Source organism: Dromaius novaehollandiae, chromosome 12, assembly GCF_036370855.1.
Source record: "Dromaius novaehollandiae isolate bDroNov1 chromosome 12, bDroNov1.hap1, whole genome shotgun sequence".
NCBI lineage: Eukaryota > Metazoa > Chordata > Aves > Casuariiformes > Dromaiidae > Dromaius > Dromaius novaehollandiae.
In genome coordinates, this window is record NC_088109.1 from 2,597,776 (window position 1) to 2,625,715 (window position 27,940).

Below are 27,940 nucleotides of genomic sequence, written 5' to 3' on the forward strand. Positions count from 1 at the left end.
GCTAAACACACCTCTTTAACCTACAGCATGTTTTCTCCTGACTTGCTCACCACAGCAAAGCTGAGATAGAAACATTCATGCAGCATCTGAGTTTGTGCTGAGATCACAGCAGGTCAAGGGGGTGTCACCAGGGGACTCCTTGGTGGCCCAAGGGTCAGAGGAGATGGTGGGACTTGGTGGCCCAAGGGTCAGAGGAGATGGTGGGACTATGACAAGCCCTTCGAGCAAACTGGAGCTCACCGCCCAGAGTTTTTCCTCCAGCAGCAAGGAATCCTACAGGTCCAAGGACCTGACTCTACCCACACATAGGTCCAGGGGAAAAAGGGAGATCATTTTTGTTTCCACTGAACAAATACACCTTCAGTTGCTTTAAAATACAGCATCTGAGAGGGGAGGGGATCAGAACACACCAGAAATCCTGTAATAATTAACGGTGGAAAAAATAGTTTCTAGAACAGACAGGAACTCCGTGAACCTAAGCCTGGAGTGCCCTCTAGGGGTAGAAGACAGCTTAGCTGTGTACCCCAGACTACTACTTCCTTAGGAGAAATCCTAGACCAAACTAAACCTTTCTTTAGTGAAGTTTAAATAAAACTGTAGTTACTTGGATAAAAAAGGAATTATCTATCCAGGTCTGACATGAGTTCTCCTTTTCTTTGTCCTATTTTTGTCTGATCCACAATACTGCTATGATGGTAACCCAGCCTGAATTTCAGGAAGCCTCGCTTTGGGAAGAGGACTGTTTCTTCCATGTTAGTACAGTGACTCAACAGTGGTGAGACAGGGATTCCTCAATATTACAGTAACATGTACGTGACTAAGATAATTCACAAGGCAGAAAACCCCTGGACTTTGACTGAAACATCTCCCCATCATGGAAGTCTGGCTCTGGCAGCTGCAGGCATGGAAGTTAACCCGGGGATCCCCTGCAGCCTCTGCCCAGGCACCTTCCCTTGGGGACTCGGTGCAGTGCTGGCTACGCGAGGAAAAGGGACAGGGCACTGGCTTCCACAAACCCTTGCAAATCCACTCAGTGCTTGTAACAGGGAGTCCCAAAGCTCTGCTCACTGAGGACCAGGTAATCACAGGAAAATGAGACTGGGGGTTATGTAACTAAATTCTCCTGCACAGCAGTACATCTGTGCTCACAGATCAGCCCTGCATGCGGAAAGTCACAACTGAGCACAGCTTTGTTCTTCTGCTCTTAGAGCTTAGCAAGACCTGCTAACTTTCCAATTCTGGCTCCCTGCCCTCCCCCCTGCCACCCCCAACACCCAAGGAACAGAAGAACAAAGTCACATGTGCTGGGGGGGGGGGGGGGGAATCCTTGAAGGAGCAAATGGGAGCAGGCTCAGCTACCAGAAAGAACTAAATACTAGAAAAGGGGAGGAAAGTTTCACACCAGACAAAATTAAAGCAGACAGTTGAGTTTCTCCCTTTGGATGTGTCTCTGTTTGCAGGACTGAAACAATGCTGGTAGTTTATGCCATGTTGTGCTTGCCTTCACACCATTACCAACACGCTTGGGATCTCATAGCTAGAGTCAGAGTCCTTCTGTTCTAATCATAGTATAAAATGTGTATGATAAAGGTGTCTCTTTCCTTTTTAGTCTTTGAATTTACAGGCAGAAACATTTGCAGAAGTTTCATAAATATCACTAGGAAACAAATATTGCAGTTTCTTGCAGATCTGCACTAAAAAGTCAATTTAGGGAGTTACATTCATTCAGGCAGGAACAAGACATGCCACACAGCTTGTGTGTGCAGTCAGAGATAAGCAACTTGAACTTGGGATACCAATGTTGATAAAGAACTGCTTTCTAAAGACCAGGGATTATTTACAGGCATTATTTGGTGAAAATTTTCAGCACTATTAGCCTTAAAAATGCTTGAGACAGACAAACTCTGAAGATAGAGCAATGGATACAACTTACACATTTTTCTAGAGGAGGTATTTCCACTACAGTTTTAAAGCCCAAGCGAAGTCTAGAAAAATTACTCTGATGAAATAAAGAACATGAGCAAACCCCAGCCTAAACACACTACACAGCTCACAGCCCACAATGACCAGCCTAGCAGAAGGAAAGGATCTGGATGCCAACTCAGTTTTGTTTAACAGGTTATGCACAGTACATGGTTCCTGGAAGCAGCATATGCTTAAAGCAGTGTCCTGCCAGGTGCTGCTAAACAGCTGGATCTTGCCCCCTTGCCCTTCCTGTCCAAATAACCTCCCCAACATCAGATCACAAGAATACTATCTCTCATGTGTGGTGTCAAGGGCTTGGGACAGGTCCCAGGTTTACTGTGACGTGAATGTTTTTTTCCTAAAGAGGAACAGGATCAATGCAAGCTTTACAAGAGCCAACTGCAGGCACTACCTAATACTGTTGAAGAAAGAACAGAAGATATCCATGGACTCTGGAGCAGAGCAGAGAGCTCACCACTCCTCCTTCACGATGAGATGACAAAAAGTCTAGAAAAAACAATGAGGTTCAATTCTCGTGCTACTCCTTCCCTTACCATGATCATACTCAGGCTTCAACAGATGGATCCACATCTATTTTCGGATGTAATGATGCCTTAGACACTCCTGCCCTCTCTCAAACAACAGCACAGGTTTCTGCATCTCTCACCTCTGGCTCTGACAAATGCTGGTCTCATTGCTTGTGCCTTCCAGTCAAGACTGATAAATGAGATCAAAATTGCTCGGCACCAGGAAATACTACATCTCCCCAATAAGGAATCCACTGATCTGAAAAACATTCACTGGAAATGCAGCAAAAGCTTTGGAAGCTCAAGGAATTCTGTCAGTGGAGGAGCGGCCTTGGGAAAGGGTTAGGTGGCACATATTTGTGGTCAGCCTAAAAAAGAAATCTAACCACATTTGTATTGCTGAAAAGGTATGTGCCAAGGTGGCTGAGGCCTTAGCTACATGTAAGATTTCCTCGATGTAACCTAGAAGAAGGAATATAATTGGTGCAACTCTGTTGGAAATAGGGCTCTGTACAAACACTCACAGTGCTCATCAACATGGGGAACAGGGCAGGGAATCAGCCTGTCCATGGACTTGGGGCACAGTTAGTTTCCCTAACCCTGACAGAACACTGGGAACACACAGGCAGTTAGTGCAAGTCAGCTGTCATCTCTGAACTCACACCTCCTTTACTTTGCGTCATCCTCTCAGGAGAGACAAGTTCCTACCTTGGCTGAAGATTGGCTGGTTTTGGTTACCTTTATGTCCCTGCAAAGAGGGCTTGAAGTGTTCCACTTCAGCATAAGATATATATATTTTTCCTCTCCAGTGAGGGTGGTCAAATACTGAAACAGGTTGCCCAGAGAGATTGCGGAGTCTCCAGTCTTTACCCTTAGAAACATTCAGCACCTGACTGGACAAGGCCTGAGCAACCTGCTCTAGCTGACCCTGCTTTGAGCTGGGAGGTTGGACTAGACAATCTCCAGGGAGATCTCCTCCCAACCTTCCAACTTCTGTGATTGTGTTTCTGTGAAAAGCTGCTCTAACACCGGAATAAGAACCAGCAAAAGCAGCCAAAGCAAAGGTACTGCACTGCTGCAGGAAGCCAAACACATTTAGCTGTTTGCTCAAAAGCCTGCTGGACTTTAAACTATGCAAAAAAGCCTCTCTACTTTGCAGGTCTTAAGACTAGGTGATCCTTTCCTGATGTGCTACATGGTCTCAGTAGGAGCTGGCAGAAGGAGCTGGCTGGAAACTTCAGCAGAAGAGAAGCCACCAGACCCAGAATCTGCAGCCATTCTGAGAGCTCTGTGGCCTGGCCTCATGTTCCCCTCCTCCCCAAACTCCTCACATCAGATTTATTCTTTATGTGCTTCTCTTCTTTGGCCTGGTTTGCTTTTCCCATCCCTTCTTCTCTCTTGCTATTTAGGTGATTTTCTCCTAACTAAGCATCCAGCCACTCCTCCCTCTGAAAAAGCTAAGTAACACCACAACATTTGCAAGCCTCCCACTGCAGGTTAGTACCACTCTGACCCTGTTTCCAGTTTCTTGTCTATTGAGACTGTTTGCTGAGGCACAATAGCCCTGTTTGTAAAGTCAGCCGCCAGTCAGGCTCCATTCCTGACCTATCATCATAAGTTTCTGACCTTTCATAATAAATTGGATATAAATGCATCTTCATAGTAAGTTAATGAATGCATCAGTATCATGACATATCAGATAAAGTTTTTCCACATAAGCAAGGATGGATTAAGCTGCTTATGCTAGATTTTTGCCCCAGGCTATGTTAAATGGTTTCAAACACAGCATGTTACAGAGCACTGCATTTCAGTTTGTGCCAGCAGAGATGTTTTTACCAAAATCATGCATATGGGTACAATTATCAATATTCTCTGGTGTTGGCAATCCTGGCTTGCACTGAACACAATAGGCCTTTGTTTGAAGCCTGGCACTGCATGGAGAGAGTTAGAGCACAGCAGCAGAGGAAGCCTTGTCAGCAGATATTTTGACTTGCAGAACACACAAGTTTCCCCTGGTTTTAATGCTCATGTTGCATCCACAAATTAATGGGGACTTAGAGGTCGGAAATACTCTCTGGAATCAATGAGAGCAAGACCACTGCTGATGACAACTAAGCTAACCATCAGTGGGATCCAACTCGCACAGCTATTACTTAGAGCAGTATCTCCAAACTTTATCATCACAGAGTGATCAAACCCAGACAACAGAGAGCTCAAACCTTCTCTGGACACAAGTGTTATCATTATGATTCAGGGCCCAGGAGCCTGTCAGTGAGACGTTGCTAACGCCCCACACCAAATCAAGACTCTGGTTCTGAATATTCTTCTACAGGCTAAGATGGCAGAGTTTTCAAACACTGCTTGTTCTGATTTCCATTAAATTGGCATGGATTTCAATAGCACCCTCTTCCCTAAAGTGTGTAACAGAAGCGCAGCAGGTTTTACTTGACTTTTATGTAACCAAAGGTGTCAGATGAAGGACTCTGCAGACTGCATCTTCTCTTTAGTGAGCTGCTGCTTTCCTCAAAGCTTCCCAGTACTACCCCTTCCCCAGAAAAAGGAAAGGTGGCCCTTGTGCCTCTAAGGTTTGCTTAACCTTTGGCATCTCTTCTGACATTGTCAGTAAGGGACATTCCTTCTGAATGATCCCTCTTTTTTCTTCTTACAGCATGGGCCCTGGCTTATAAAGACCTGGGGAGAGGCCCACCAATACATTACACAATAGTCACCAAGCCATAGTTAAACAATAGAAGAAATTACTGTTGGATGGAGACAGCTTTAAGCCAGCAAATCCCCTTAGCCTTGCCTTCTCAAAAGTCTGGGGAGGTAAAAAGAAAAAAGGCCTGTGGGACTACTAAGTGGGCTATGGAGACTACTCTATTTCCAAAAGTTAACAGGGTCTCCAAAAGCAAACGAATTCTCAGAAGGAAAAAAAAACCCAAAAAACAAAAAAACCCTCTTGAGGGCTAGTAAACATAAAGACTTCCTTGCTAGGCTGCTCTTGAGCTGAAAGCAAGGCTACTATCAGGGGAAGCATCACTATGCAGCTCTTACATTTTTCTCTAGTGGCCAGGACACTGGGCAAAATGGAGTTTTTACCTGATCTGGTATGGTTGTCCTTTATAGTCTTAAAATTGACATATTAATTCCAGCCCAGGTCAGAACTTATCTGTGTGGAGCCTAGGAAAGGAAGCAATTGTCCAGTTTCCAGTGCCTTTGCAGAAACCACTGTGGAGTTAGATAGGTGGCAGGTGCCATTTCCTACAAACCTGTGCTGTCTTAATTACATGGACAAGCAAGCTCTCTGGAGTCCATTATCATTTTCCAGTAGTAGCTTCATACTAATACTGCCTGATTTTGTTAACAAATTTGGGGCCACTTCCAAATTTTTACCCATATATCCAAAGTACTAAATCACTGGGATGCAGCAGCAATGTTTTTGAACTTCTAGAAGAGTCATCAGTATAGCAAAGGAAAGCATGCCAAGTCCTTCCATCGATGGAGAGGGCCCTCTGTGTAATCAAGCGATATGCTACAGCTTGCAATATATCTCTTGCTCTGAGCCAGGAAGCAAAGTCCACCAGCATCAGTTCCAGACCACAAGCTTAAGATCCTCCCACTCTAAAAGAAGTGCAGAGTGATCACATCTCCTCACCACTGCAACCTCATGATGTACAGGACCCATTCAAAGCAACGAACTACACAGATTCAAGCCGCCCCTACCTCCCCACATTCATACCTCTGTCTCAGGCCGAGGAATAAATACCGGGGGTCTCATCTTCAGAGTCAGGTCCTGAAAGTCCCACTCGCCAAGAACATACTGCACTGGCATCCTGTGACAGGCAAAAGCAAGCAAGAGCACTTTAGGACTACACTGCTTAACACAGAAAAGCTCTCAATACCATACTTACCTCATTATTAACTATATAACCCTCCTGAGGGTAGGCATATAGACATGTACCTCACTCAGAGTTGCTATTGTCAGCTTCCTGCTCCTTCGAAACATCCCTTAAACCCCCTTTGTTCCCACATGGGACAAACAGGTGATTTGCCACCTGCAAATAACAGCAAATGCCCTTCACCTGACTCATCATGTGAGACTGATGCAAGCACTAGCTGTTACCCTGACATGTCAGCTGCAAATGGTCTTCTGCCTTCTCTCTGCTTCCATTCCCCTTGTTGCATTAAAACTGAAGGAAAACCCAGCAATGGAAGGACTGCATGGGAATGCTCCTACCTTTGTAGTCGCTTGGTGCTCAGCTGCCGGATCCGCTCCTGCTGCACTGCTGTAAGTGGAGCGCAAAGGATTTTGGAGTTCAAGCTCTGCAACTGAAGATGAAGACACTTTAAAAGCTGCCCAGCTGTGCAACTCCAGTGTCCTCTCCCCACTCCCCTGAGGGCATCCTCCAGGGAGACCCAGTAGGCTGATAAACACATACCACTTGGACTCTCAGAAATCCCAGATGGCTAGCAGAATCTATCTGCATATTTAAAAACAAACCTATAAAACTACTATTTTTCAGGGCTCAGAAGAAAAAGTAAAATGCAAGATTGATCAAAAAAGTCAGAGCACAGTATAGGTGTACATGTCACGGGTCACATTTCATTCTCTGCAAAGAAAGCATTTGAGAGAGCGCAGGTGCTTTAGGAGCATTAACAAACTACGCTTCACAAGCTCTCATCTGACATAGGGAAAAGTCCTTCTACCTGCTGTAAGTGGGGGGAAAAGAGGGGTAAGGGATTCAACTAAAGTTACAAAGCAAGAGGCACACACAGACCTTACCCCTTTCCTATTACTTAACTGTTTTTGCTCCCAGGACAAAGGACACAATGTATTCACTGGATTCCTGTGCTTCAGGGATCCCATTTGTCTCAAACACCTTTTGCCAGTATTTGACCACATCAACAGCAGTCACCAGCCCAGCTCTTGTGCTGAAGCTCTGCCTCAGAGACAACTGCTTGGGGCTGAGCATAAGAGTTTTAGTTTGACTCAACCCTACTGACACACATCGAGACGAGAGACCCAAGAACCTCACGAGCAGTGGGCGGGTGAGGTATCTCATTGCTGCAAAGGGCACTCTGGCTTCCACGTGTGTTCCTCCTTGCTGTCAGCTGATCTAATCAGGCATGAGCCTCTCACTGGACACCTGGTGCTGCCACAGGCCGCTGCAGTGAAAGACCAGCTGACCACAGTTGGTGGAATCTCCTCAGGGCAGCGTGAAAGCACCACTGGCACATGTGCAGCTCTGCTGGCCTAAAGAGGGGAGGAAAGAACACAGCATGAGGTCATACGTGCCCTGACAGAACACAGACTGCTTGTCCAACTCACAGCCCACAGGAACAAAACCAATTACTCACTTTCTAAGAGAATTACCCTAAACGAAGGTTTGAGCAAGAGCTGAACAGCTCTTCCACTGGAATCCATTTCTCTGCAGGCCAGAACTGCAGAGGCCGGGCTGTGCCCTTGGCAAGGAAGAAGCAAGCGTGCCTACAGGCACCTCTCTCCTGACTGACCTTGAACCCAGCACACCCCAAACACACCAACCCTCAGCTCCAGTCCTTAGCTCTCCACCCCACTGGTAGGTCACCCTGGCTCCCTGCAGGAAGACCTTCAGTCTCACCTAAGTTCTTCCTTTTCTTCCTCCCTCCTTTCAAAAGCCTTAAGCCCTAGGCTAGTGGGTGCACTCACAGAAGAGCTTCTTGACTCCTGTTCTCAGAAGCAAGGGCCTTCCACAGCCACTACCCATGCAGCAGGGGCAGTGCTGAGGTGCTAAGAGCAGGGAAAGCAGAACAGCTCATGATGAGGTATAACCGAGAGAGAAAAACACCTGAAAGAGACAAAGGCCAGTGCAGGCAAACCCTGCAAGGGGGAAGTCAGTCTCTTATAGGAGAGAACAGGCACAGCCAGACATGGAGGGGAAAAAAAACAAAGATGACTACAGAGAAACACTAGGAGACCAAACTTTCCAACACAGCTGTTGCATATCAGACTTGGAGCTGTGTTTTAATGGAGACTGGAGGCAAACAGAACCACCACCCCACTTCTCTGCTGTGATCTACCAGACGTCGAGACTCCCTGCTCCTTCTGACTCACAATCCCTGCAGCCACTGCGGGTTTCCCTTACTGTCCGTTCCTAATCCTCTATTGATGGCTGCTTTTCATCACTGTCCCGGAGAGCCTACGCCACCACCCTCCAGAAAACCACCACACAGACAATGCAATACCCCTCATGAGCAGCTGCCAGCCCCCAGGGATGGTGGCTCTCTGCTCCATACTGCTGCTGTGCAGCAGAGGGGAGCTCTGGAGAAGCCAGGCCAGCTCCCGCTCAGGAAGACGCAGTGCACGCAGGGAAGCAGCTGCCTGGGGCCTGCACTGCCCCTGCTGCATGGTGAGATGAAAGGAAGAGCCAGGCCTCCATAGCCCTTCTTGGTGAAACCAACCCAAACCAGAGAATAGCTGGGGAAGGAGCAGAGGGAACACCCCTGCAGCAAAGACCTCAGGGCTGCCTTATCTGACAGTTACTGCCACCTCCTGGTGAGGGAGCAGGTGCTCTAAGAGGCAGGGATCCCCCAGCTTCACACCTTTACTACCTCCAGCAGCGAGGTAAAAAGAGCCCCTATGAATACTTGCCTTCATGTTACGCATAAGCAGCCTGACAGTTACAGTATTCACAGAGCAGCTCCCCACTTCAAGGCCCTGTTCTCTGGATGCTGCTGCATGAGGAATAACACATTAAGCGTTAGTGTTGTCAGGGAGGCAGAGGAGACTGTGGAAGCCCCTGGCTACAATAACACTGCCACTGCTGTCACTGTTAACCAGGGAGGCTTCGGCTACGGATGCGGGGCCCTGCCAAGGAACACTCCCCGCATGCTGCTTCTCAGTACAAATACCTGCTCGCACACGGAGAGAAAATAGAGTTTTTCCCCCTGCAGCTCTGTGATCTGGTCTACCCTAGGTGCAGCCCAGCCCCAGCCGCAGCTCCCCACTCACTGCGACCCAGCACACGCAGCGGCGGCAGCGCGGAGGCCCGGCCCGGCCCGCTCGGTGCTGCCGCCTCCCCCGCACGGCCGGCCGCTCCCGGGCCGGGACCCGCACCGCAGCGAGGCTGCCTCCTCCTGCGGCCGCGGGAGCCGCCCCAAGCTAACGGCCGGCTCCGCCCGGGCCCGAGCCCAGCCCTCGCCGCTGGCCCCGCGCCCCAGGCCCGGCTACCCGGGCGGCGGCGGCGGGGCCCGGCGGAGGGGGCACGCCCGCGAGCGACGCCTCACCTCAGGGCCGGCCGCGCCCAGAAGGGCGGCGCGGCTCCCCACGCCGGCAGCTCGCGGGCCGGGCCCGCACAGCCGCCGCGCCCCCACCACTCACCGAGCGCCGGCAGCCGTCGCGCCGGCAGCGCGCCGCCGCGCCGCTGAGTGACAGGCGCGCTGGCCAACCCCGAGCCGAGCCCTGCGGGCGCCAGCCAATCGCCTGGGGCGCGGCGCGGCGCGGCGGGGCGAGGCGGGCGCTGCCGGCCGTGCGGCGGCGCGGGCGCGCGCGCGGAGCGGAGAGGCCCCCCGCCCCCCGGGCAGCGCGGGGCCCCGCGCCCCCCCCTCCCCCGGCGGCCCGGCCTGCCCCGCCCCGCCCCGCCCCGCCTCTCCCGGGCAGCGGCGCCCGGGGGGGCCGGACGCCTCGCCGGGGAGCGCTCGGTAAGTGCGGGGCGGGCCCGGGGCGCTGTGGGGCGGGAGCGGGGCCGCTCGGGGCGGCGGAGCCGGCTACAGGTGCCCGAGGAGCGAGGCGGCCCCGGCCGCGCCGCCTCGGAGGAGCCGGGGCGGCGCCCGGCGAGGGGAGGCGCGGGGCGGCCGGCGGGGCCGGGGCGAGGCCGCTGCCCGCCGGGGAGGGGCCGGGCGCAGGCCGCGCCGCGGGGCGGTTGGGCCGTGAGGGGCTGCGCGGCCCAGGGCGGCTGCGCCCGGGCAGGGAAACTGCGCGGGTGGGAAACTCGGCCACGGCGAGGAGAGAAGTGGCCCCCCGTGAGGGCAGAGCCCCAAGGCCGTCGGAGCAGCCCCGAGGTGGTGCCCCCTCCTCAGCCGGGGGGGCTGGGTGTCAGGCGATCGTTTTTACTTTGGTTTCTTACCAGCTCGTGGCTAGAGCGGCAGCGAGGTCGCTGGGGAGCGTCCCGACGGGTGTCTGACGGGTGGGACGGACGGACGGACGCGGTTCGCGTCACCCCTCAGCCTGCGGGCAGCCCTCGCGCCTGGGCGTCTGCGGTGGTGGGAGAGGAGGTGCAGGTTGACGCCCTGGGAAGCTGCGTCCCGTAGCCGGCAATAGCCAAATGCCACTTGTTACCAATATGCCCGATTCCTTAGAGACGCTTCATTTTGGGGAAGTAATACTGAAAATACTAGTTGTTATTTGCCTTCTTCACCCAGAGACCCTGTGACACATCTTCATCCCTGTGACACAAACCTCTATTCCTGTCAGACCCAGGAGGAAACTGCAGCACAGAGAGATTAAAACCAAGACTGAGAAAACCCAGCAGCTTCAAGCTAGTGCCTGACATGATGCTCTACATCCCAGAGCATTAGCCACTGCAACTCCTATCAGGGATCAGTTTGGAAGTGTTGACATAAGAGAGAAACAAACATATTCTCCTTATTCCCAGAGCCAGCAAGCCTGGCATGAGGCGGTCCTGGCAGTGTGAGGAGTTCTCGCTTGGTGCAGTCAGTGGAATTATGCCAGCTCGCAGCAGCTGAGGATCTGGTTCCTCTCCTGTTCCTTCTGTTACGTTTGTGCCTGGACTCTGCAGACACCTGCCAGCAATAGGTAGCTGTCCCTAGCCCTAGAGCAGCCGTCAGAGACATGGAGCATGCCCAGCCTGCAGATCAAACGTCTAGCACAAGGATGACAACTGGGAAAGGATGGTGGGAGGAAAGATCATCCCCCATGAGCTCTACCAATGTAAGCCGTGGGCCATACTTGCTGTTGGCCTCCCAGCTGACCACAGGGTTAGCCTGGACCAGAAGGGGCTTGGGAACAGAAATACTCTCATCTGGCCTTGGAACTAGTTGTCTAAACCATGTCAGAAACCTTCACGGCCAGGAACACTTTTAGAGCTAGGTCTCTGGGCTTGAGCATCCCTCAGCATGGATGGGGTCCTGATAGTATGAACAAGAGCCCCTGTCTCCACTTGATCAGATCTTCTTCTGGCTAATTTTGACCTACCCCTACTTATTTCAGCAGAGCGATGCTCAGCAGCGCAGTGTCTGGTTGCTACAGAACAGGTCTTACCCGAAGGCTTATGATCAGCTTGAATATCTAAGTTCAGGTGGTTCTCCAAAACTGACAATAGATTCAGGTGGAGGCCTAACCATTATGTTTCCAAAATTCAGGAGCTGTTTGAGATCCAGAGTCATACTTTGCAAAGCCCTTGGGTCTGCTTCACTGCTTAGACTCTGGGTTTTTTTCCACTTTTTGTTTGCTTGGTGATGACTTTTTTTTAATATGAATTATTGTCATGGAGAGTTTCCCTGAATAGAACAGATCAATGATTCTCTGTGTGTGGCTGCTCTGTCTACGCAACACTTGCTCATCAGTTCCCTTCCCTTTCCCTGCTGGGCAGTAGCTGCTGCTGCTGTTGTGGCACTGAGTAGACCAGATCCAGTGGCACAGAGGGTAGAAGTATGCAGATGCACTCTGATTTCAGATTTCCCATGTTTGTGCCTGATTGTCCGATACCCCTGAGCTCCACTGTGGTCAATAATGGCTGGGGAAGTCCAGGTGCTGTGTAGTCTGAACCAGGTGTATGTGGTTTTGCAGTCAGTGGAGGATACTTTCCCGCTCAGCCTGCAATGAACCCATGCCCCAGCATGTTGTTAGCTGGGATCAGACCAAAAGTACTGTTTTCACATTTCCTTGGAAACTTGTGAGAGTTTGACTTCTCCTCCCACAGTCTCCTCGGCATCTCAAAATCTCCCAGCAGCTCCTGCTTCACAGAGCTGTTTATAGGGAACTGAGAGACACATCCTGCATGTGTGGTGAGAGATTTACATGCTCGGGGAGATGCAGGACAAGTGCTTTGCGAGCCAAGATGGCTAGTCAAGCTGCTGGCTGATCACAGGGAGGCCTGGTGCTGTTTGCCTGATGCAATTTCTCTGCTCCAATTGTTAGAGACAGATGTTAATCACACTGCTTAATGCAGTTATGGACAGCAGTAGGGCATCAAAGTAATGGGAACTGCGCAATAACCTTGCCTAGAATAGAACAGAAGGAGCAGAACAGTGGCTCATTTCTCTTTGCAGGCATGTCTTTCTGTTCAGAGCCCATTAACCCCTGTGTCCCAGCTGCTGGAGATGTAACATCAACTAAACTACAGAGAAATTTTCAGAGGACTGCTATGATAGTTCTTGGGGTTTACACTGCTCTACTCCAGAGGTAGCTGCATTTTCAGTGAAGCAATTCCTGGACTAATGTTATTACAGTAATTTTATAAACAAAGTTCTGCAAGTACTTCTGAAAGGATCATCCCAGGGTATTTTGCAATGCCTGATCATTTGTACAATAGAAGCATGAAACATTCAGAGCCTTTCATGTTTTCAGCATGAATAGATCTGTCGAATTTCACAAGGCCAATCTGAAATAGGACCCATTTTAAAATTAATATTGATAATTAGCAGTGCATGACTAAGACTGAGTGGGAGCCCTGATGGGAGACTTGAGAAATACTCACTTTCTATAGTAGCAGATGGGGGACCAGTGCAACCCACTACTTTTAAGGAAGCTGCCTTACCAGAGTGCACGGGCTGAGGAACACCAATGCAGTGGATAGTGCAGTGACTTACCGGCCACCAGTGACTACCACAGCAAGGAAGTTGTACTGGGTTCAGTAAAAAGCATCCTGAGGTATGTATGCCTCAGAGCCGAGTGCCATTTTGTGGGATCTGTTTCTACTGATAAACGTAAAGGGATTTTTATACTTTTCCCTGAATTTAAAGCAAGAGAGAAAAGAGAAGCAGGAAGATGCTGTTCCTCCCTAGGTAGGAGACCATGTGGCTCCCCTGGGGCAGACCAAATTGAGAGGAGTTCTGAGACTGGCCCCAGGTAGATCTGCCAAGTGCCTGCGAGGAGGCTGAAGCAGTGAGGGGAGGGCGTATCACTAACTTCAGGTGAATCAGGCAGGGCTTTTGGGGGCTCTCGGTACCCCTGAAAAATCATTTGTTTTTATTTTGAATGGGCTTCTGTGAGCTGCTCTCAAAAATTGTACTAGTGAATCAGTGAGCTTTGGGAAAGTTGGTGCCCATCTCTAAGAGCTTTGCACTGTGCATCTATTCTCATTCTCTTCTAGGTAGAAACCAGTGTGGTTGTCATGAAGAAAACCCATCAACGATGGTGCTACAGGATAGCTCTCGTGTGAGGGTCCTTGCTGTGAGGGGCACCTTTCCACTGCTGTAGCTGGAACCAAAGTCTTGAGTGGGTAGAGACAACCGCTTGGTAAAAACTATCAGGCAGCTATCAGGATGAGTAACAGCTCGCCCTCTATACGTGACTTGTATCACAGCACTACTGCCACAGCCAAGCCAGACCCAGGGACAACAGTGGATGTGACTGTACCAGAAACAGCTACCATAAGCCCTGAAACTACCAGTTTCAACAGCACCAAAATCCCAGATGTGGTCAGCAGTGGACCTGGCATGAGCACGATGCTGCTGTCCTTTGGAATCATTACTGTGATTGGGTTGGCTGTAGCAATGGTAAGACAGATCTGCTAAATATTTCTCTCTCTTCCGAGGGTGGGGGGTGACGAAGGGGCTCTGGGACTGGTTTGGGCTGGATAACTTCATTGTTCAAGGCTTACCCAGAAATGGTGGGAACTGATAGTTTCTGAGATCCCTTTCCTTTAAGGCCTCTTTCCTGTGCTCGTGGAGAAGAGCGTCTGGCCGTAGCGTGTATATGCTCATAGGAATACTACAAGTGTCCAACGCTTCTGCGGTCTCCCTGCGGTCTACTCCAGGCAGAGTGCTCGGCAGGCCTAGAGGAAGCCATAGGTAGTATAAGCACTTTTAATAGCAATAGGAAGTGAAGTTAAAATAAATCAAAGCAGATTCTGCTCTGACTTGTTAGTTGGAATAGCTGCATTGATTTAAACCTTGTCTATGCAGGGGGCCCGCAAGAAAGTTCACCCAGATTAATTTTTAAAGCAGACTGTTGAAACCATGTTAATCTCCTCTGTGGACATCCCTTTCTGAATTAAAGCAGCCTGAATCCATTTTAGCTAGATTCATTCCAGACTGCATTTCTGGAGTTCTACTCGCTGAATATCAGCAGAGTCCTCAAGGATTTGCTGTATGTAACTAACCCTGCCATTAATGTTGTAGGCAGAAGATTTCAGAAACTGTAGTTCTGGGCCTGACATGGACAATGCAAGTGCTGCAGTTTTTCTTTTGCTATATAACCAGTCATTTACCTGCCAACAGAGAATGAAGGTAGCAGCAAGCTCCAGTTCCTCGTATGAGGAAGAGCTTCGCTAATACAGTACAACCAACAGAGGAACCTACAGAAAGGGACTACTGCGCAATTTCATTGCAGGCCCAAGGAGGAGTTTTTCCAAAAGCCCCTAAGAGAACCTGGAAACATTATCCTGGAAACGATCATAAGTTCCTGAGAGCAACACCGAGCGTTCCTAGTTCTCAGAACAAGGCTCTGGAGGCCAAAAGCCTCGCTTTCCTCCCAGCGCAGCCACTCTTACTGGCTGACACGAGGCAAGTCACCAAGCATGCCCTCTTTGCTTCTTCCCTTTATATTGGGGAGGGGGTAACTGTTCCTATGCTGTAGAAAGTCTACAAGTGAAAACCACAAAGGGAAAGTTCTTCGTTCACTCTAAATTGCAACGTACATCCTGCAGCCAACAGAAGTAGGCTGTGCTGTACCTAATACACACCTAATAATAACATACCCGATACTGTTAATACTACTAACACACCTAATAACAGGCTACTTGAGCACTCAATGTCAGACTTGATGCACTTTCAAGCTTGCACTGATGTATCCATTTTCAGTTGTCACTTCTCCCTTCCCCCTGCTTGGTGTGCAGTGACACCAGACTTGCTACACCCCCTCTCTGTGTGCTGCGTGCCCAAAATTTCTCTTCCCAACTGTTCCCTGTGTTACTGAGACTGTTATAATGATGGTTTTCTTTCTCCTTCAGGTTCTGTATATCAGAAAGAGGAAGAGGTAAGTAACATCTGTCGTTGGCTGAGAGGAATTTAGTGCTTCAAAACCTAGGCAGAGCTGGGAAGTAGGCAGGGAAATGGGGAAAGTGTAAGGGATGGCCATCTGAGGACAAACCTACAAGGAATCAGTTGCATGTGAATGAGGCAGGGACAGAGACTCTCCACCTCCCAGTACTGGCCCACCTTCTAATGTCAGAGCTTCAAAGGCTCTGCTGTCACTTTGGAGAGGAAAACATTGTTGCCTGGGTTCTCCTGGTCCCAGTCTGGGATCCTGAAAACTCTTCATGCTTCACCTGTGAGATGGGCTAAAGAAAAAAGGAAAGGTTTATGACTGTATAAAGAAGCTGGGAGCTCAGTTGTTTGAGTTGTGGATCCCGCATTTCAGCCATGCCCCGATCCCTCTGCTTTTGAACAGCCGTGGGGTCGTGACGCTGGCGTTGCAGGGCTAAAGGCCTTTTTAGCTGCAGTCACAGCCGTGGCAGCAGCATAGTGCAGAGATACCCGGGCTAGCGCCTGACTAGCTGGTGTGGCTGGAAGCAGCCTTCTATCTGCAGCAGAATGCACACAGCATAGACTAACTTCCCCTGATTTTGGGCAGAGTTTGCAGCACCTGCCTAGCTTCACTCTCTCACTGTACAGTGATCAGGACAGTGCTACTCAGTTTGTAGGGAGATGGGGTATGTCTCTGCTGCCCGGCACAGGCCCATGTCTGGCAAGCCCCCAAGCCTCCCTGATGCCGGGGCCACTTGGCTGGCGTTCAGATTCTGTTCTTTCCTGCTGGTCTCAATACTTATGGTGTCAATGGCTGCGCTGCAGGACTGTGTCCCTTCCAGTGCAGCTTTCTTGACAACTCTTTTGCAGACACTAAGCTTTCTAGCCTGAAATGTAGTGTCTTAATTTCCCTGTTAAGCTCCCTGCTGAAAATGGAGAGGAGAGCAGCATGCAGGGAAAACGTCTTCATCGTTCTCTCTGACAGCAGAAACACTGGTGAACATCCATTAGTCGCAGTGCCTCCTCCCTGCCTGAAGCCTTGTGGCAGGCCTAGCCTGGCTGCAGACTTGCAAGAAGTGCTGCTGCCCACTGTAATATTTCCAAGCCAGTCCCTGAAGCCAAGGTCTGTGCACTTCCACAGGAGCAGCTAATGCTTGGCCTGCAAACATAGCACCGCTGGAGATAATGGTTGTGTTGGCAAAGACCACAGAGAGGCAGGGAGGGAATGTGTCATCCTAGTACTTGCCAAAGCAGATATTTGTGGTGACATTGCCAGTAACTGCTTGGGTGTTTCCCTCCTCCTACCCCCCAAAACTCAGCTGCAGCCTAAGGCAGGGGCTCAGTATTTTCATGTCCTCCATGACTGAGCTGCCCAGTGTTTTGGGAGACCCTTTGGGGTATGCAGTATAGCTCTGTCACTTGGAGCAATGATACAAGAATAAGAACAGTAAGGTCTGTCCACAGGTATCAACAACCTGTGAGAATCTCTTTTCTATCTATTGTTATATTTATAATAATTATTATTTTGTTATATTTATAATAATTATTATTTTCTATTTATTGTTATGTACTTCAACCTCAGAGTTGAAGAACAACTCTTAGGCCACTGGAGCTAAAACTGCACTTCTGCTAGCAGGCAAAGTATGGCATGGCAGGACTGACTTTGTGGGCAAAGGGACAGGGAGAGAGGCTGCAAAACGCCTAGTCAGTGTGTTCCCCCCTGCCCTTCGTTCCACCTGACAAAGCTTGTTCTGATCTTTTAAGGTCTGCAGGTATTTAAATCCCCATCTGATTTCTCTGTGCGTAATGCCTGCCAGCATAGATTAGCAATGGTAGTTAATCCCTGGAGCTGCACTCTGGGCATTGTCCTCTCCTGCTGGCTGCGCATAGTAGGTTCTCATCCCTGCAGGATGGGGATGTGACCCTTAGCCAGCAAGTGGCACCAAGAGGTGAATCCCTGTGCAGCCGGAGAGACAGACCTCAGCAGCAGGGTGGAGAAGGCAGCCTGAGCTTCTGTCCTCCTCTCTGTTGAGTTTTTGAACCCACCTTTTGCCTTCTCTCCCATGGGCAGGTTAGAGAAGCTGCGCCACCAGCTCATGCCCATGTACAACTTTGATCCCACCGAGGAACAGGATGAACTGGAGCAGGAGCTGCTGGAACATGGGCGAGATGCAGCATCTTCCCAGGCATCCCAGAACAAGGTGGGCAGCAGAAACCAGCCAGTCTGTTTTCACAACCACTGGCACCTGCACTGCTTTTGTTACAGAATCGAGGACTTTTTGTAGGGTTGTGCAGTCAGGAAACTATGTAAGACCTCAGGGGGGCTTCACCCATCTCTGCTAGCCTTGGAGACAAGGGGCTTGAGCATTTTGGAGGCCTTAGGATGGTCTGAAGAGTCAGGCAACTAGGAATAAGAGCCAGGGGAGGCAAAATGCTGGCTCTGCTCAGCTACAAGAGAGAACAGGGAAATCACAGCAGTTCGGGGTGAGTTTACTACAGCTTACCTCCCCAGGGAACCACAAGGGAGCAGTAAGGTGTCTGCAATTTACTGGGAGTGGGGGCTTCAGATGCTCACCAGACACCGAGTCTGCCTTGCCCTGGCCCTGAAAAGCAAACCATTTCCACACTGTTTTAAGGTATTCCTGGTTTGTGTAGGATACAAGTGTGGAACAAGGCCTTGCTGAGGGAAAGCCTGTGATGATAACTGCTAACTATGTTGCAAGCCCTGAAGAGTCAGGCAGAAAGCCTGCACATGGCTGTGGCGTGGCACGTCTGATCTTGTCAGCACCTCCAGGCCAGCCTTGCTGGGAACAGGACAGACATGGCTCAGAAAGAAAAAAGGATGGAGAGTTTTCTATTTGGATTTGGCGAAAGGGGAAGGCTTTGCTTTGAACACTCTCAGTACCCATTGCGTGAGACATGCTGAGAAATGATGAGCTCCCCAGAGACTGCTGAGTTACTGCATTAGTGAGTTAGGAAAGGGCTTGATGGCTTGGCCAGTTGTTTTTGGTTACTATTGTTAATGGTCTAGATGGGTCTTAGAGAAGAGGGTGTCGCCTTCCCAAATATACCAAGAGGCAGGATGGATGGGGAAAAAGGGCGTCTCACCATTGTTTGCAGCCAGTTTCACAATGGTCTCTCTTTCCTTTCTCAAACTACCACACACAAAAACCCTTTCTGAAAGACAGAGGCAGCAGGGATGGTTGTAATAGGCATGTCTCTCAGCCAGTGATGCAGCCTCCCACTAAGAGTGGACCTCTCTCCTTTTAATTCCTCTCCAACTGTCTGTGCTCCCCATGCCTTCCCTTGCTTTTCCAGCTAGAGGAGCAGGAGTTCTCCCAAACCATCCTCAGTTTCCACACATTTTATGCCTTTAGATAGTCTGTGGCAGATTTAGTGTGGGGCAAAAGAGGAAAGGAGAAAAAATATAGACATCGTAATTATAAAATATTTACCTTGAGGAATACTTCCCAGCCTGCCAAAGAGCACATGGGAGATACATATGTTGGAATTTGGAAGGTAGTCAGCATAATCCATATAGTGGTTTGGGAAAGCAGAGATATACTGTTGTGTAAAAGCAAGGGATCTTGACCTCTGGGCATATAGTGCACAGCGTTAGTGCACATGGAGGACTTCCCTTCAGGTAGTAAAGGGGGCAGATGACAAGGACAGAATTAAACTCAGCACCATAAAAGTGCTTCCTTCCTATACAGTGACTGGCCAGCAGGATCCCTCAGGTCCCACCAGAGCTTGCTAGTGCACAGATTCCTCTGCTTGGAAAGTAAGTTTAAAGGCTTATAATAACAAGAGAGGGAATTTAAACTAGTAGCCAAAGTTCAGTCTATGGCCTGTTTCCTGGCTTTGAGGTTTCAAATCTTTTCATGCCGTCAGGTGATATGTAGAGAGTAAGTTATACATACCAAATCTGTGCAGTCCTAGATAAGCTAGACCCAGTAATCCAGTGATGTGGAGACTAAATTGGCATGCATATGCTGACTTGCTCTCTGGCCTGTTGTTTTTTTCTGTCACAGCCTTGTTAATGCTGTGTTAGTCTGTCACTCTCCTCTTAGTAAGGGGCTAAATCTAGTTACGATACTTTGCAGTCTGTGCCCAGGCCCATGTGCCTGGAGAAAGGCATGCTGGGTCTCATCTTTCACTGCTTCAATGCAGATTCTGCTGACGAGTCAAGGAGCTCTCCAGAGACCCAGTCGCCTTGTGTTCACAGACGTTGCCAATGCCATCAATGCATGAACAATACCTGCCCCTGCTCTGGGATCGTGCTGAGATTGGGGAGGATGGAGCCAACAAGTCAGTGACTTCTCGCAAGCATGACTGATCCGCTGAGCCCAGCTGGTCACACAGTTGGTTTGTGTTACAGATGGGCACGAGCACTGGGAACTGTCGTCGCTTTGGAAAGCAAACCTTTTGTGATGGCAGTAGCAATATTTGGTGTGTCCATTACTACTAAAAGGTCCTGGGCTGCCATGCCCGTTTCTGGGCTGGCGCTGACTGACACCATCTACCCAGCTGTGTGCTTAGGAACAGTGCTCGCTTCGTTGTAGATTAGCTGGTTTAGAGCACATGACTGCCCTGTCTGGGTCAGGGAAGGAGAGGTGCATCTTTCAAAGAGCTTCCCCGTTGGCTTTGTGCCACCAGGCCCCAGAGAGAGCCCTGAATGAGCATCTCTGTACGGTGACAACAGCCTTGGCATACCCCAGAGGGCTGACTGCTGGCAAAGCCGCTCTGAGCTGGGATAGCTGCCCCCACGAGCTGAGTGGTAACCTGGGGCACAGGCTGTTGCTCCCCCAGGGAAAACACATACCTGGAGGCTAATCCCCCTTGCGGCATGCAGCCTGCTGATAAACGTGTGCCCCAGGCGATGTTGCAGCATGGGCAATTCACTAGCTTTAAAAAGTGAAATGGAAAACATTTGACTGATTACATATTAACTGAGCAAGTAGCTGAATATCCCCAATTAGGGCTGTGGCATGGACACGGGAGAACTCACACAGCTTCTAGAGGCAGGGTCTGTCATGTCCAGCTACATGACTGCCTGCAGCTAAGCTAGGAATGAGGGTGTTTGGGCATGTGATGCCACAGAGAGGAGACAAGTAGAACTGGGGCTCTCATACCATGTATCCTCTCCTGCTTTGGCTCAGGGAAGTTTCTACCATGCAGGCTATTGTACAGAGAGAAGATTAAGGCTTGAAAACTTTTCTTTTTTTAAATGAGGAAAAATGTATATTGGCTCAACATTGCAGCAACCCTGTGTCTGCCCAGAGGTGGCTCAATAGCTCGTTCTCACTTCCTTACCTGCCAGGACCTGCAGTCAGAATCTTTTCTTCTTCCTGCTGAAGAAAACACAGAGCTTTGCGTTAGCCTCCATTCATGCTACCTGCTGGTGGGTCGAGTTCATGTTACCTGAAGGTGGGTCTGGGCAGGTAAGACAGCAGTTCCCCTGTAACCCTGGAGCACCCCTCGTCCTCTTTGTGTGTCCTTCAGGACTGTGGGAGGGAAAGAGCATGATGGGGTCTCTGGCCGTCTTGGGGAGCTGCAGTGCTGTGCTGGAGCTGTCCTTGGCAGAGCCTTCCTGTGGCTGCCAGCCCTGACTACTGCTGGCCAGCTTGGTGGCTGGCAGTAGGGTCCAGGCTTTGCACTTTCAGTGCAAACACAGAGTGTGGCATAAAGGACAGACTGGAGGGTTTCCTCCATCCCCTCTACCCACCATGTCTGCCAGTACAGCCATGGCATCAGGCAGGTGCCCCATCCTCCCTGCCCCATTCCTCAGTCAGGAAACTACAGAGGCAATTGAAAAAGGTATGTGTTTCTGTTCATCCTGTTTGATTATCAAGACCTGCGGAGGGAGGGGGTCATTTGGGGTAACCTGCTGCCAGAGATTGTCTCTCACTCCTAGACGGGCAGTGTCCTTAGATCCCTGGAGGTGAATGCACAAATCAAGCTGTCTCACTGCTGTGCTAGTGGTGCAGTGCGTGCGGAGCCTGCATGCAAGCGTCAGTGCCCCAGCCATGCACTGATCACCTCCTGATTTTCCTGCAGCACATACATGTGTCAGTCAGATCATGTTCCATCCACAGCACCAGTTCAAAGGGAATTAGGGCCAGCCAAAATTTGAATGCAGATCTGAAGGTGGGCTTCATGCAAGGAGGTTTTTCACTGAGTGGCAATTGAGGCATCATGTCTTTTCCCCTTTTCACAGCTGCACACAATTTCCTGGGCATAAGTCTCTGACCCCTGCAGCAAACAGTTCCTTAGCAACCCTACCTTCTTCACTGGCACAGCTTTCCTCATGGCAGTTTTGCAGGACTGAGCTGGTTAATAATTTTTCAAAATCCATCTCCCTTTCTAAACCTGGAGGGTTCTGGGTGTGCAGTAGGGTTAGAAATGTGACCCCCTGTGGAAAGTGGCCCGTCCACTGCCCGGAGGCACCCCCAGGCTGCTGGTATTTGCATTGCAGGGAGAATGTTGAAGGAGGGTGGGTGTGTGTGCAAGCAGTCAGTGTAATCTGGCTTAGGTGCGTAGAAGTTGGAGGACACTATCCGTGGGTCTTCCCAGAGGTTATCCCTGTGTGACCAGCTGAGCAGCATTTCTCCTAGAACTCTTAGGGTTGGAACTTTGTTTTTTTTCCTCTAAATTCTCTGTAAAAGGTAACTGTAGGCTGGGGTATTTCCTCAAACCAACAGCATACTTCATGCTCTTTACCCAACTCCGTGTGCTGCACGGGCAGCTGCCAAGCAGTGCGTCTGCCAGCTCTGGTGCAAAGACATGCACCTTGTTCCACGTTAATGTTGAGATATATCTTGTATAACGAACACACCTACAGAGAAATTCCTTTAACCATTCTTCCTGTAATGGTAGGATTTGTCCTGTGATGACTGCCCTTAGATTAATGAAGTACAGATAATGAGACTAAGAGAATATTACAGGTATATGCTGGGCTTGTCCTGGAGTGTTCTTTTAGTGTGATAGCGCCTCCTTTCACAATTCTTGGAAGTATGCATACAACTTAGCAGAAGCATTATGATGTAATTTAATTCAAGTGTTTCTGTGTTTTAAGCATTGAAATATAATTAAAGTATTTACATTAAATCTAGTGCGATTGTCTTTTTCCCCATCGTTTGCGTCGTCCAGGAAAACTGGCTGTAGTGTATCCTCAGTACCAGATGGTAATCGGTACGCAGTAAATTTCCCTGCTCTTTCAAAATCTGAAGTAAGCGTGAAAAGCTCTGAAGGACAAGCTCTGCGGAGTTAAAGTTTTAATGTTCCACTGCATGGAAGCTCAAACCTCTTCAGGAAGGCTTGGTGCTCGGTGAAGCCTTGAAGGTAGGAGCTTCCAGCCTGGCAGATCCCAGGCATCCGGAGTGCAGGACAACTTGCGGCATGTCTGCACTTGCTATGTTATCCTTTAACCAGCTGAATTTCTGGACAAACCATGGATTCACGAGACTTTCACTTGCAGCTCTGACCAGGATGGGCTGCCCACATTAGGGTGAATATCATGGGCAGCAGCACTGGCAGCTCAATGCTGGTAGTTGCTGATGTTTTTCAGAGAACCAGTTTGCTTTCTGCTTCACCTCCTGGCCCACAGACTCCAAACTTAATTAGGAAAGCCATCAGATTAACCGAAGAGGCTTTGCATAGGAACAGAATTAAATGTATGAAGAGCTAAATAATTATATGCCACACAGAACAATGCGTGGCACAAACAAACTCAACTGTGGTGAATTCTAGGTGTATATATGGAGCAGAATTAGCTTGTATTCAAATTAAGCTCATTACAGTGTACTGAAAGATACACAAGAGGATGGTATTAGTTACCAACATTTGGTTTTAAGGGCCTGTGTTTTATTCCATGTGTGATTCCTCATGCTCATTATTCTTTGTTTTCACATAGGTCTGTGGGTGCTCCTGAATGGCAAATTCTTGTTTTATAATCCCCCAAACTACAATTCAAGTAAAAAAAGAGAAACTCACATTGCCTGCTGATGAGCATGTGTGCTGAGGTTGTTGCACATGGAGGAGGCGAAGCAGAAGCCTGAGGTGCTATATCATATACCTTTATTAAAAACAAACTCCAAGGCTAATTGCAGGTTGCCAACACTCTTTATGCCTGCACTGAAACCAGGACCATTTATGAGAATCTTCCAAACTTTGCTGTGTAACAAATGTCCTTTATCTCCAGTGTTTTGATCTGACTGCAATGAGTGTTATTTTTGACTCAATCAGACCCAAATTGTTCAAGCTTAGAAACACTTGAAATGAATTTGCTTGGATACAGGATTTTGGCTCAGGCCCTTTGATTTGGCTACACAGAAAAGGTTATATGGGAAAGGAAAAGTGTTTGTCATTTCAAAAAAGAAAACCCAGGTGGTTCAGGGTGAGATGCTAGCTCTCTGAAGCTGACTGGAATTCTGCCGGACTTTAATAGGGTTGACTTTTATTCCAAGTCTCTGTATAAGGGTGGAAATTAAAGTTAGGGACTGGGGTTTCAACTAACTGGGATTCAACTGGGATTTCAACCCTGCTTATTCTTGAGCAGATACATTTTTATGGAGACCTGTTTTCTAGTGTGGTTTCCCCACAGACTACTGAGAGGTAGCAAAGATGGCTCATTTTAAAAGAGAAAAAGTACTTTATGTGGGTATCCCAGGGAAATACTGTTGATCTAAAGCAAATGGATTTACTATCTAGCTGAGGCAGTTTCCATCTCTTTTCCAGCTCACCAGCTGAGAAAGGGCAGACTGTTGTCATAGGAAACAGATGCAATCCCTAATCCACTAGGAGAAGCCAAAATTCCAGTCTTGCATTGTAACAGCTGTTGCTCCCAGGTAAAAGGGGGGTTAATCAAATATGCAGTAAAGCCTTGCAAGCAGAGGACTAAACCTCCATCTGCATAAACCTCCAGTTCACTGGCAGGTAAGGTAAAGAAGTTGGTGAAGTATCTTGGTGTCCCACTGGAATGGCCTTTGAATGCAGACATGAACCATAGCTGAACTGTTGTATCTGCTGGAGAAGACCAGCTCTCAACCTGAATTCAGAGGAACAGGTTGGATTTTCTAGTGTAACCGTCAACAGCTACAGATTCGCTTGCATGATGTCCCATCCGGATTTACTCACACAGCAGGAGAAGGGGGTCAACCTCTTCCCACATGTGGCAGCATGCCTCATTCTACAGCATAGATTTAGGTTAGTCCCTGCCATGTGAGCCGTTTAATCCTTAATTTCTCCGATATGTGGTAAAGGAGGTACAAAGGTTATTGAGATGCAGTACTCTGGGAGACCACCAAACTCCATATGCAAGGAACTATTATAAGGGCAAACTTAACAAAACATGGAATTAACAGGATTAGGACTCTGGTCACTATTAGATTGGATGGACTAGACAGAATAAATACGAGGGGAAAAGCTATTTTTTTCCATTATTGCTTTTCAGTCAGCCTTTTGTCTTAATACTGCATACGTTACCTTGTGTTAAATACATACCTGCTAAGGAAACAGGTCTCTGGTGAAAGGATGTGAGCTCTGCACTGCCATAAATTTAAAGCCAATTATGCTCTATTTAAATATTTAACACTGTAAAGCTAGCCAATTTTACATCTTGTCAAGGATAATCGAAATACCCACTTTGTCCCTTTAATAGACAGGCAGGGCATCCACCAGATGGTAAATACCAGGATTTCACTGTTTGCAACTGGCTATCAGAAATAACTTCGTTCCTCAGAATTTAGCAAGATCAGCTCTGATGCTGAACGCATGAATCTACATACAGTCTGAGACTGGGAGCCAGCAGCAACAACGTCAGCACGAATGGCCATTGCTCTCTCCCAGAACTGACCTATATCCACAAGCTTTACTTTGCGTAGCTGCAACAGTAGAGGACCCCCACATATGCACATTATGGACTGAAGGTATAACAGTAATTTAAGTTGAATCCTGAGGCTCTGCAAGGAAGCAACCCATTCGGGACTTTGGCTCTTTACAGGCAGTCCTGTGACATGATGAAATCCAGTGGTTGTGACTAAGCTTGTAAACACTGTTCACTCAAAGGCGCTATCAAGTTCTGGGGGAGTGCTGCCAGGCCGAAAACTGGTTATGGGAGGTGGCCCTGAGCTGATAATATGAAGATACAAATTTCAAGTCATTAATCCCCAAGATGCTAGGGTGTGAGCTGACTGTCCTGGTGGTACAACAGGTAAAATGTAAAGGTCTCACACTTCCCTCTAGAGCAGCCAAGTGACTATTGGAGCAACAACATTAGGTGAGCTGGACTGCTACTCCGTTACAGTAGGAAATGCCATGAGCGTTCGCTTTCTGATAAAGGGAGGAAAGGACTTGTTGAGGAGTCTCATACTGATGCAATCCTTATAAACACATAAACAAAACGTTACTGTTGGGACTGCTCCGTTGTCCACCAGAGATGGCATGGCGTGTAGGTTCAGCCATTAGCTGCGTAAACAGGTTTCCTTTATTGTACCTGCATTCCTGAGTCAACACTATCTTTCTGTGGAACTACTGCTGTCCACGGCAGCACAAGGCATCATGTTATAAATAAGACTTTTAAGAAAGAGTAATGTCCTCATGAAAGATCTGCTAGAAACTATGAAAGGCATCTCCCTGATAAAGCATTTGCCATTTTCCCCCCAAGCCTTTACTTAGATGTTTAGGGTAATCCAGCAGAAAACAGGAGAGAAAGTTTGGCCAAAATTATAAAGGAAGACTCTGAAGTATGAAATTAAGAACATTGCTTGTTTTCCAGTCCTCCGGCTTCAGCAAGACATGAGCAGGTAGCATATTACTGAGTTGCGGCAGGAATGTTACTCAGAGATCTCCTAAGACCAGTAGTTTTGCTGGGCCTGGAACCGTCTTTTCCAGTGATGCCTAAAGGGGAAGATCATGGGAGACAGAAGGTTAGAGCTCTGGACCCAAGAGCCTGGCTGCCCAAAGACCCCACTACAGAGCCAATGCAAGCTTAAAAGAAGGCAGCGGTCCGTTCCCAAACACCCAAAGATCCTCACAACACCATTCCCACCGCTCTTGTGCTGGCTTCAGGCTAAAGCCTGCAACAAACAGCTTCCCCTTGGAGCATGCCTGAGAACGAGGCTTTCGGGAGCTCAGAAGTTACAGTCTGTGCAAAGTTTTCTGGTTTCTGCTATGCAAACGCACATGATTGACCTGGACCTCATGAGGCACAAAGCACCAGAAGTGCCTTACCCAAGGTCATAGACATCAGGTAAGTGGATGCACAGAGGGTGTTAAAATGCTGTCTCAGAGTGGGGAATGTTTCTGGCTATAGCAAAAGTTGGTTATGTGACTGCAGACTCCCACTAACAAATCTCAGAGCAGTCGTACTGTGCATGAGTGGCACAAAAACTTGCAGGCATATAATACTGAAGTTAATCCCAGAGCAGTAGGATGGGTTCATCCAGGAGCTACTTCTCTGAAAGCTGCTGCAGCTGCATCCCATTTTCAAACAAGCTGTGGGACCTCAGTAATTCAGAATAAGAAGTTTCCCCTTTTCCTTTTCAGTCCAAAGTTTCCAAGACAAGATGACCACCTAGTCTCAGGCTCCTAAGTGAATAACAACCGCTATGAAATTTTCCAGAGGATTGCCGGTTTTGATACTGTGCATGCTTACCCCTGCTTTTTTTCCAACAGTTTTTTTTATTGCAGAAGCACACCCCTCCTGCTGCAGCATAGCACCAGGGATAGAGAGGGGAGCTGAGTTAAGTGTGCAGAAGCACAGAGTGGTTCATGCTACAGTATCATGCGCTGCGCTGCTGTCTCCCACGGACCGCAGCATCCGCTTATCCTGTCACATCTGTTTCTGCCTCAGTGTAACAGGAGGAAAACGTATCCCTCCCGTCACTGCCCTCCGGCCCACTCAAACTGAAAGGAAGAAGAAAGTACCCACATTGGCTGTGGTTTTGGGGGATGCTCAGAGCACGGCAGAGAGGCAGCGCGCCGGCCGGAGGTGAGCTCATCCTCCGCGCGCCTGCGGCTCTGCTGATGTCAGCGCACGACGCGGTGGCAGGAAGCGATACGGGTGCCGGAGCCCGAGAGGAAACTGAGTCGAGTAACTGAGGTTAACTGCGCTGGCGTTTTGTCGTGTGGCAGTTCCAGGGACTTTCTAAGAAAGCCAGGCTGCCCCGCGCCTGTTAGCTCGCTTTGCACGCCACGCTCAGCAGCGCTAACGGCCGCAGCGGGAGGGAGCAGCTGTGCTGACCGCACGGCAACGTAAGGGG

The 27,940-nt window shown here is 49.0% G+C and overlaps 2 protein-coding genes and 1 long non-coding RNA gene across 26 annotated transcripts in view; 1 reads left to right on the forward strand and 2 right to left on the reverse strand.

Moving 5' to 3' along the window:
* Positions 1 to 10,682, reverse strand: part of HEMK1 (HemK methyltransferase family member 1) — a 114,674-nt gene extending 103,992 nt beyond the window's left edge. For 6 of the 15 annotated variants that reach the window (XM_064518643.1, XM_064518631.1, XM_064518639.1 and 3 more), the window contains exons 1-5: positions 9,853 to 9,922; positions 9,124 to 9,206; positions 7,295 to 7,746; positions 6,730 to 6,821; positions 6,232 to 6,325 (exon numbers count right to left, since the gene is read on the reverse strand). In XM_064518643.1, the coding sequence (XP_064374713.1) occupies positions 6,232 to 6,325; positions 6,730 to 6,821; positions 7,295 to 7,555 (447 nt within the window). In that variant the 5' untranslated portion in view covers positions 7,556 to 7,746; positions 9,124 to 9,206; positions 9,853 to 9,922. The other 9 variants (XM_064518635.1, XM_064518636.1, XM_064518640.1 and 6 more) reach the window with 9 other exon arrangements.
* Positions 9,973 to 22,791, forward strand: C12H3orf18 (chromosome 12 C3orf18 homolog). 10 transcript variants are annotated; one of them, XM_064518645.1, is made up of 6 exons: positions 9,973 to 10,172; positions 10,893 to 13,362; positions 13,805 to 14,210; positions 15,665 to 15,690; positions 17,752 to 17,881; positions 21,001 to 22,791. In XM_064518645.1, the coding sequence occupies exons 3-6, from the start codon at positions 13,977 to 13,979 to the stop codon at positions 21,103 to 21,105; spliced, it is 495 nt and encodes a 164-aa protein (XP_064374715.1). In that variant the 5' UTR covers positions 9,973 to 10,172; positions 10,893 to 13,362; positions 13,805 to 13,976; the 3' UTR covers positions 21,106 to 22,791. The 10 variants fall into 10 exon arrangements, with proteins under 10 accessions (XP_064374715.1, XP_064374716.1, XP_064374717.1 ...); XM_064518646.1 differs by having other exon boundaries at positions 13,809 to 14,210; XM_064518647.1 differs by having other exon boundaries at positions 10,893 to 11,421; positions 13,199 to 14,210.
* Positions 22,792 to 24,852: 2,061 nt separating this feature from the next.
* On the reverse strand, positions 24,853 to 27,802 carry LOC135329643 (uncharacterized). The gene is made up of 2 exons (XR_010391187.1): positions 27,610 to 27,802; positions 24,853 to 26,576 (listed from the first exon to the last, which is right to left on the reverse strand). It is a non-coding gene; the product is annotated as an uncharacterized LOC135329643 (long non-coding RNA).
* Between the last annotated feature and the right edge of the window lie 138 nt (positions 27,803 to 27,940).

Excerpts from the sequence above, each read along its gene's own strand:
- C12H3orf18 (XM_064518645.1), top strand. The coding sequence starts at position 13,977 with ATGAGTAACAGCTCGCCCTCTATACGTGACTTGTATCACAGCACTACT. Across the intron at positions 14,211-15,664 it reads TTGGGTTGGCTGTAGCAATG|GTTCTGTATATCAGAAAGAG; the intron begins GTAAGACAGATC and ends TTTCTCCTTCAG. Across the intron at positions 17,882-21,000 it reads CCCAGGCATCCCAGAACAAG|GACCTGCAGTCAGAATCTTT; the intron begins GTGGGCAGCAGA and ends CTTACCTGCCAG.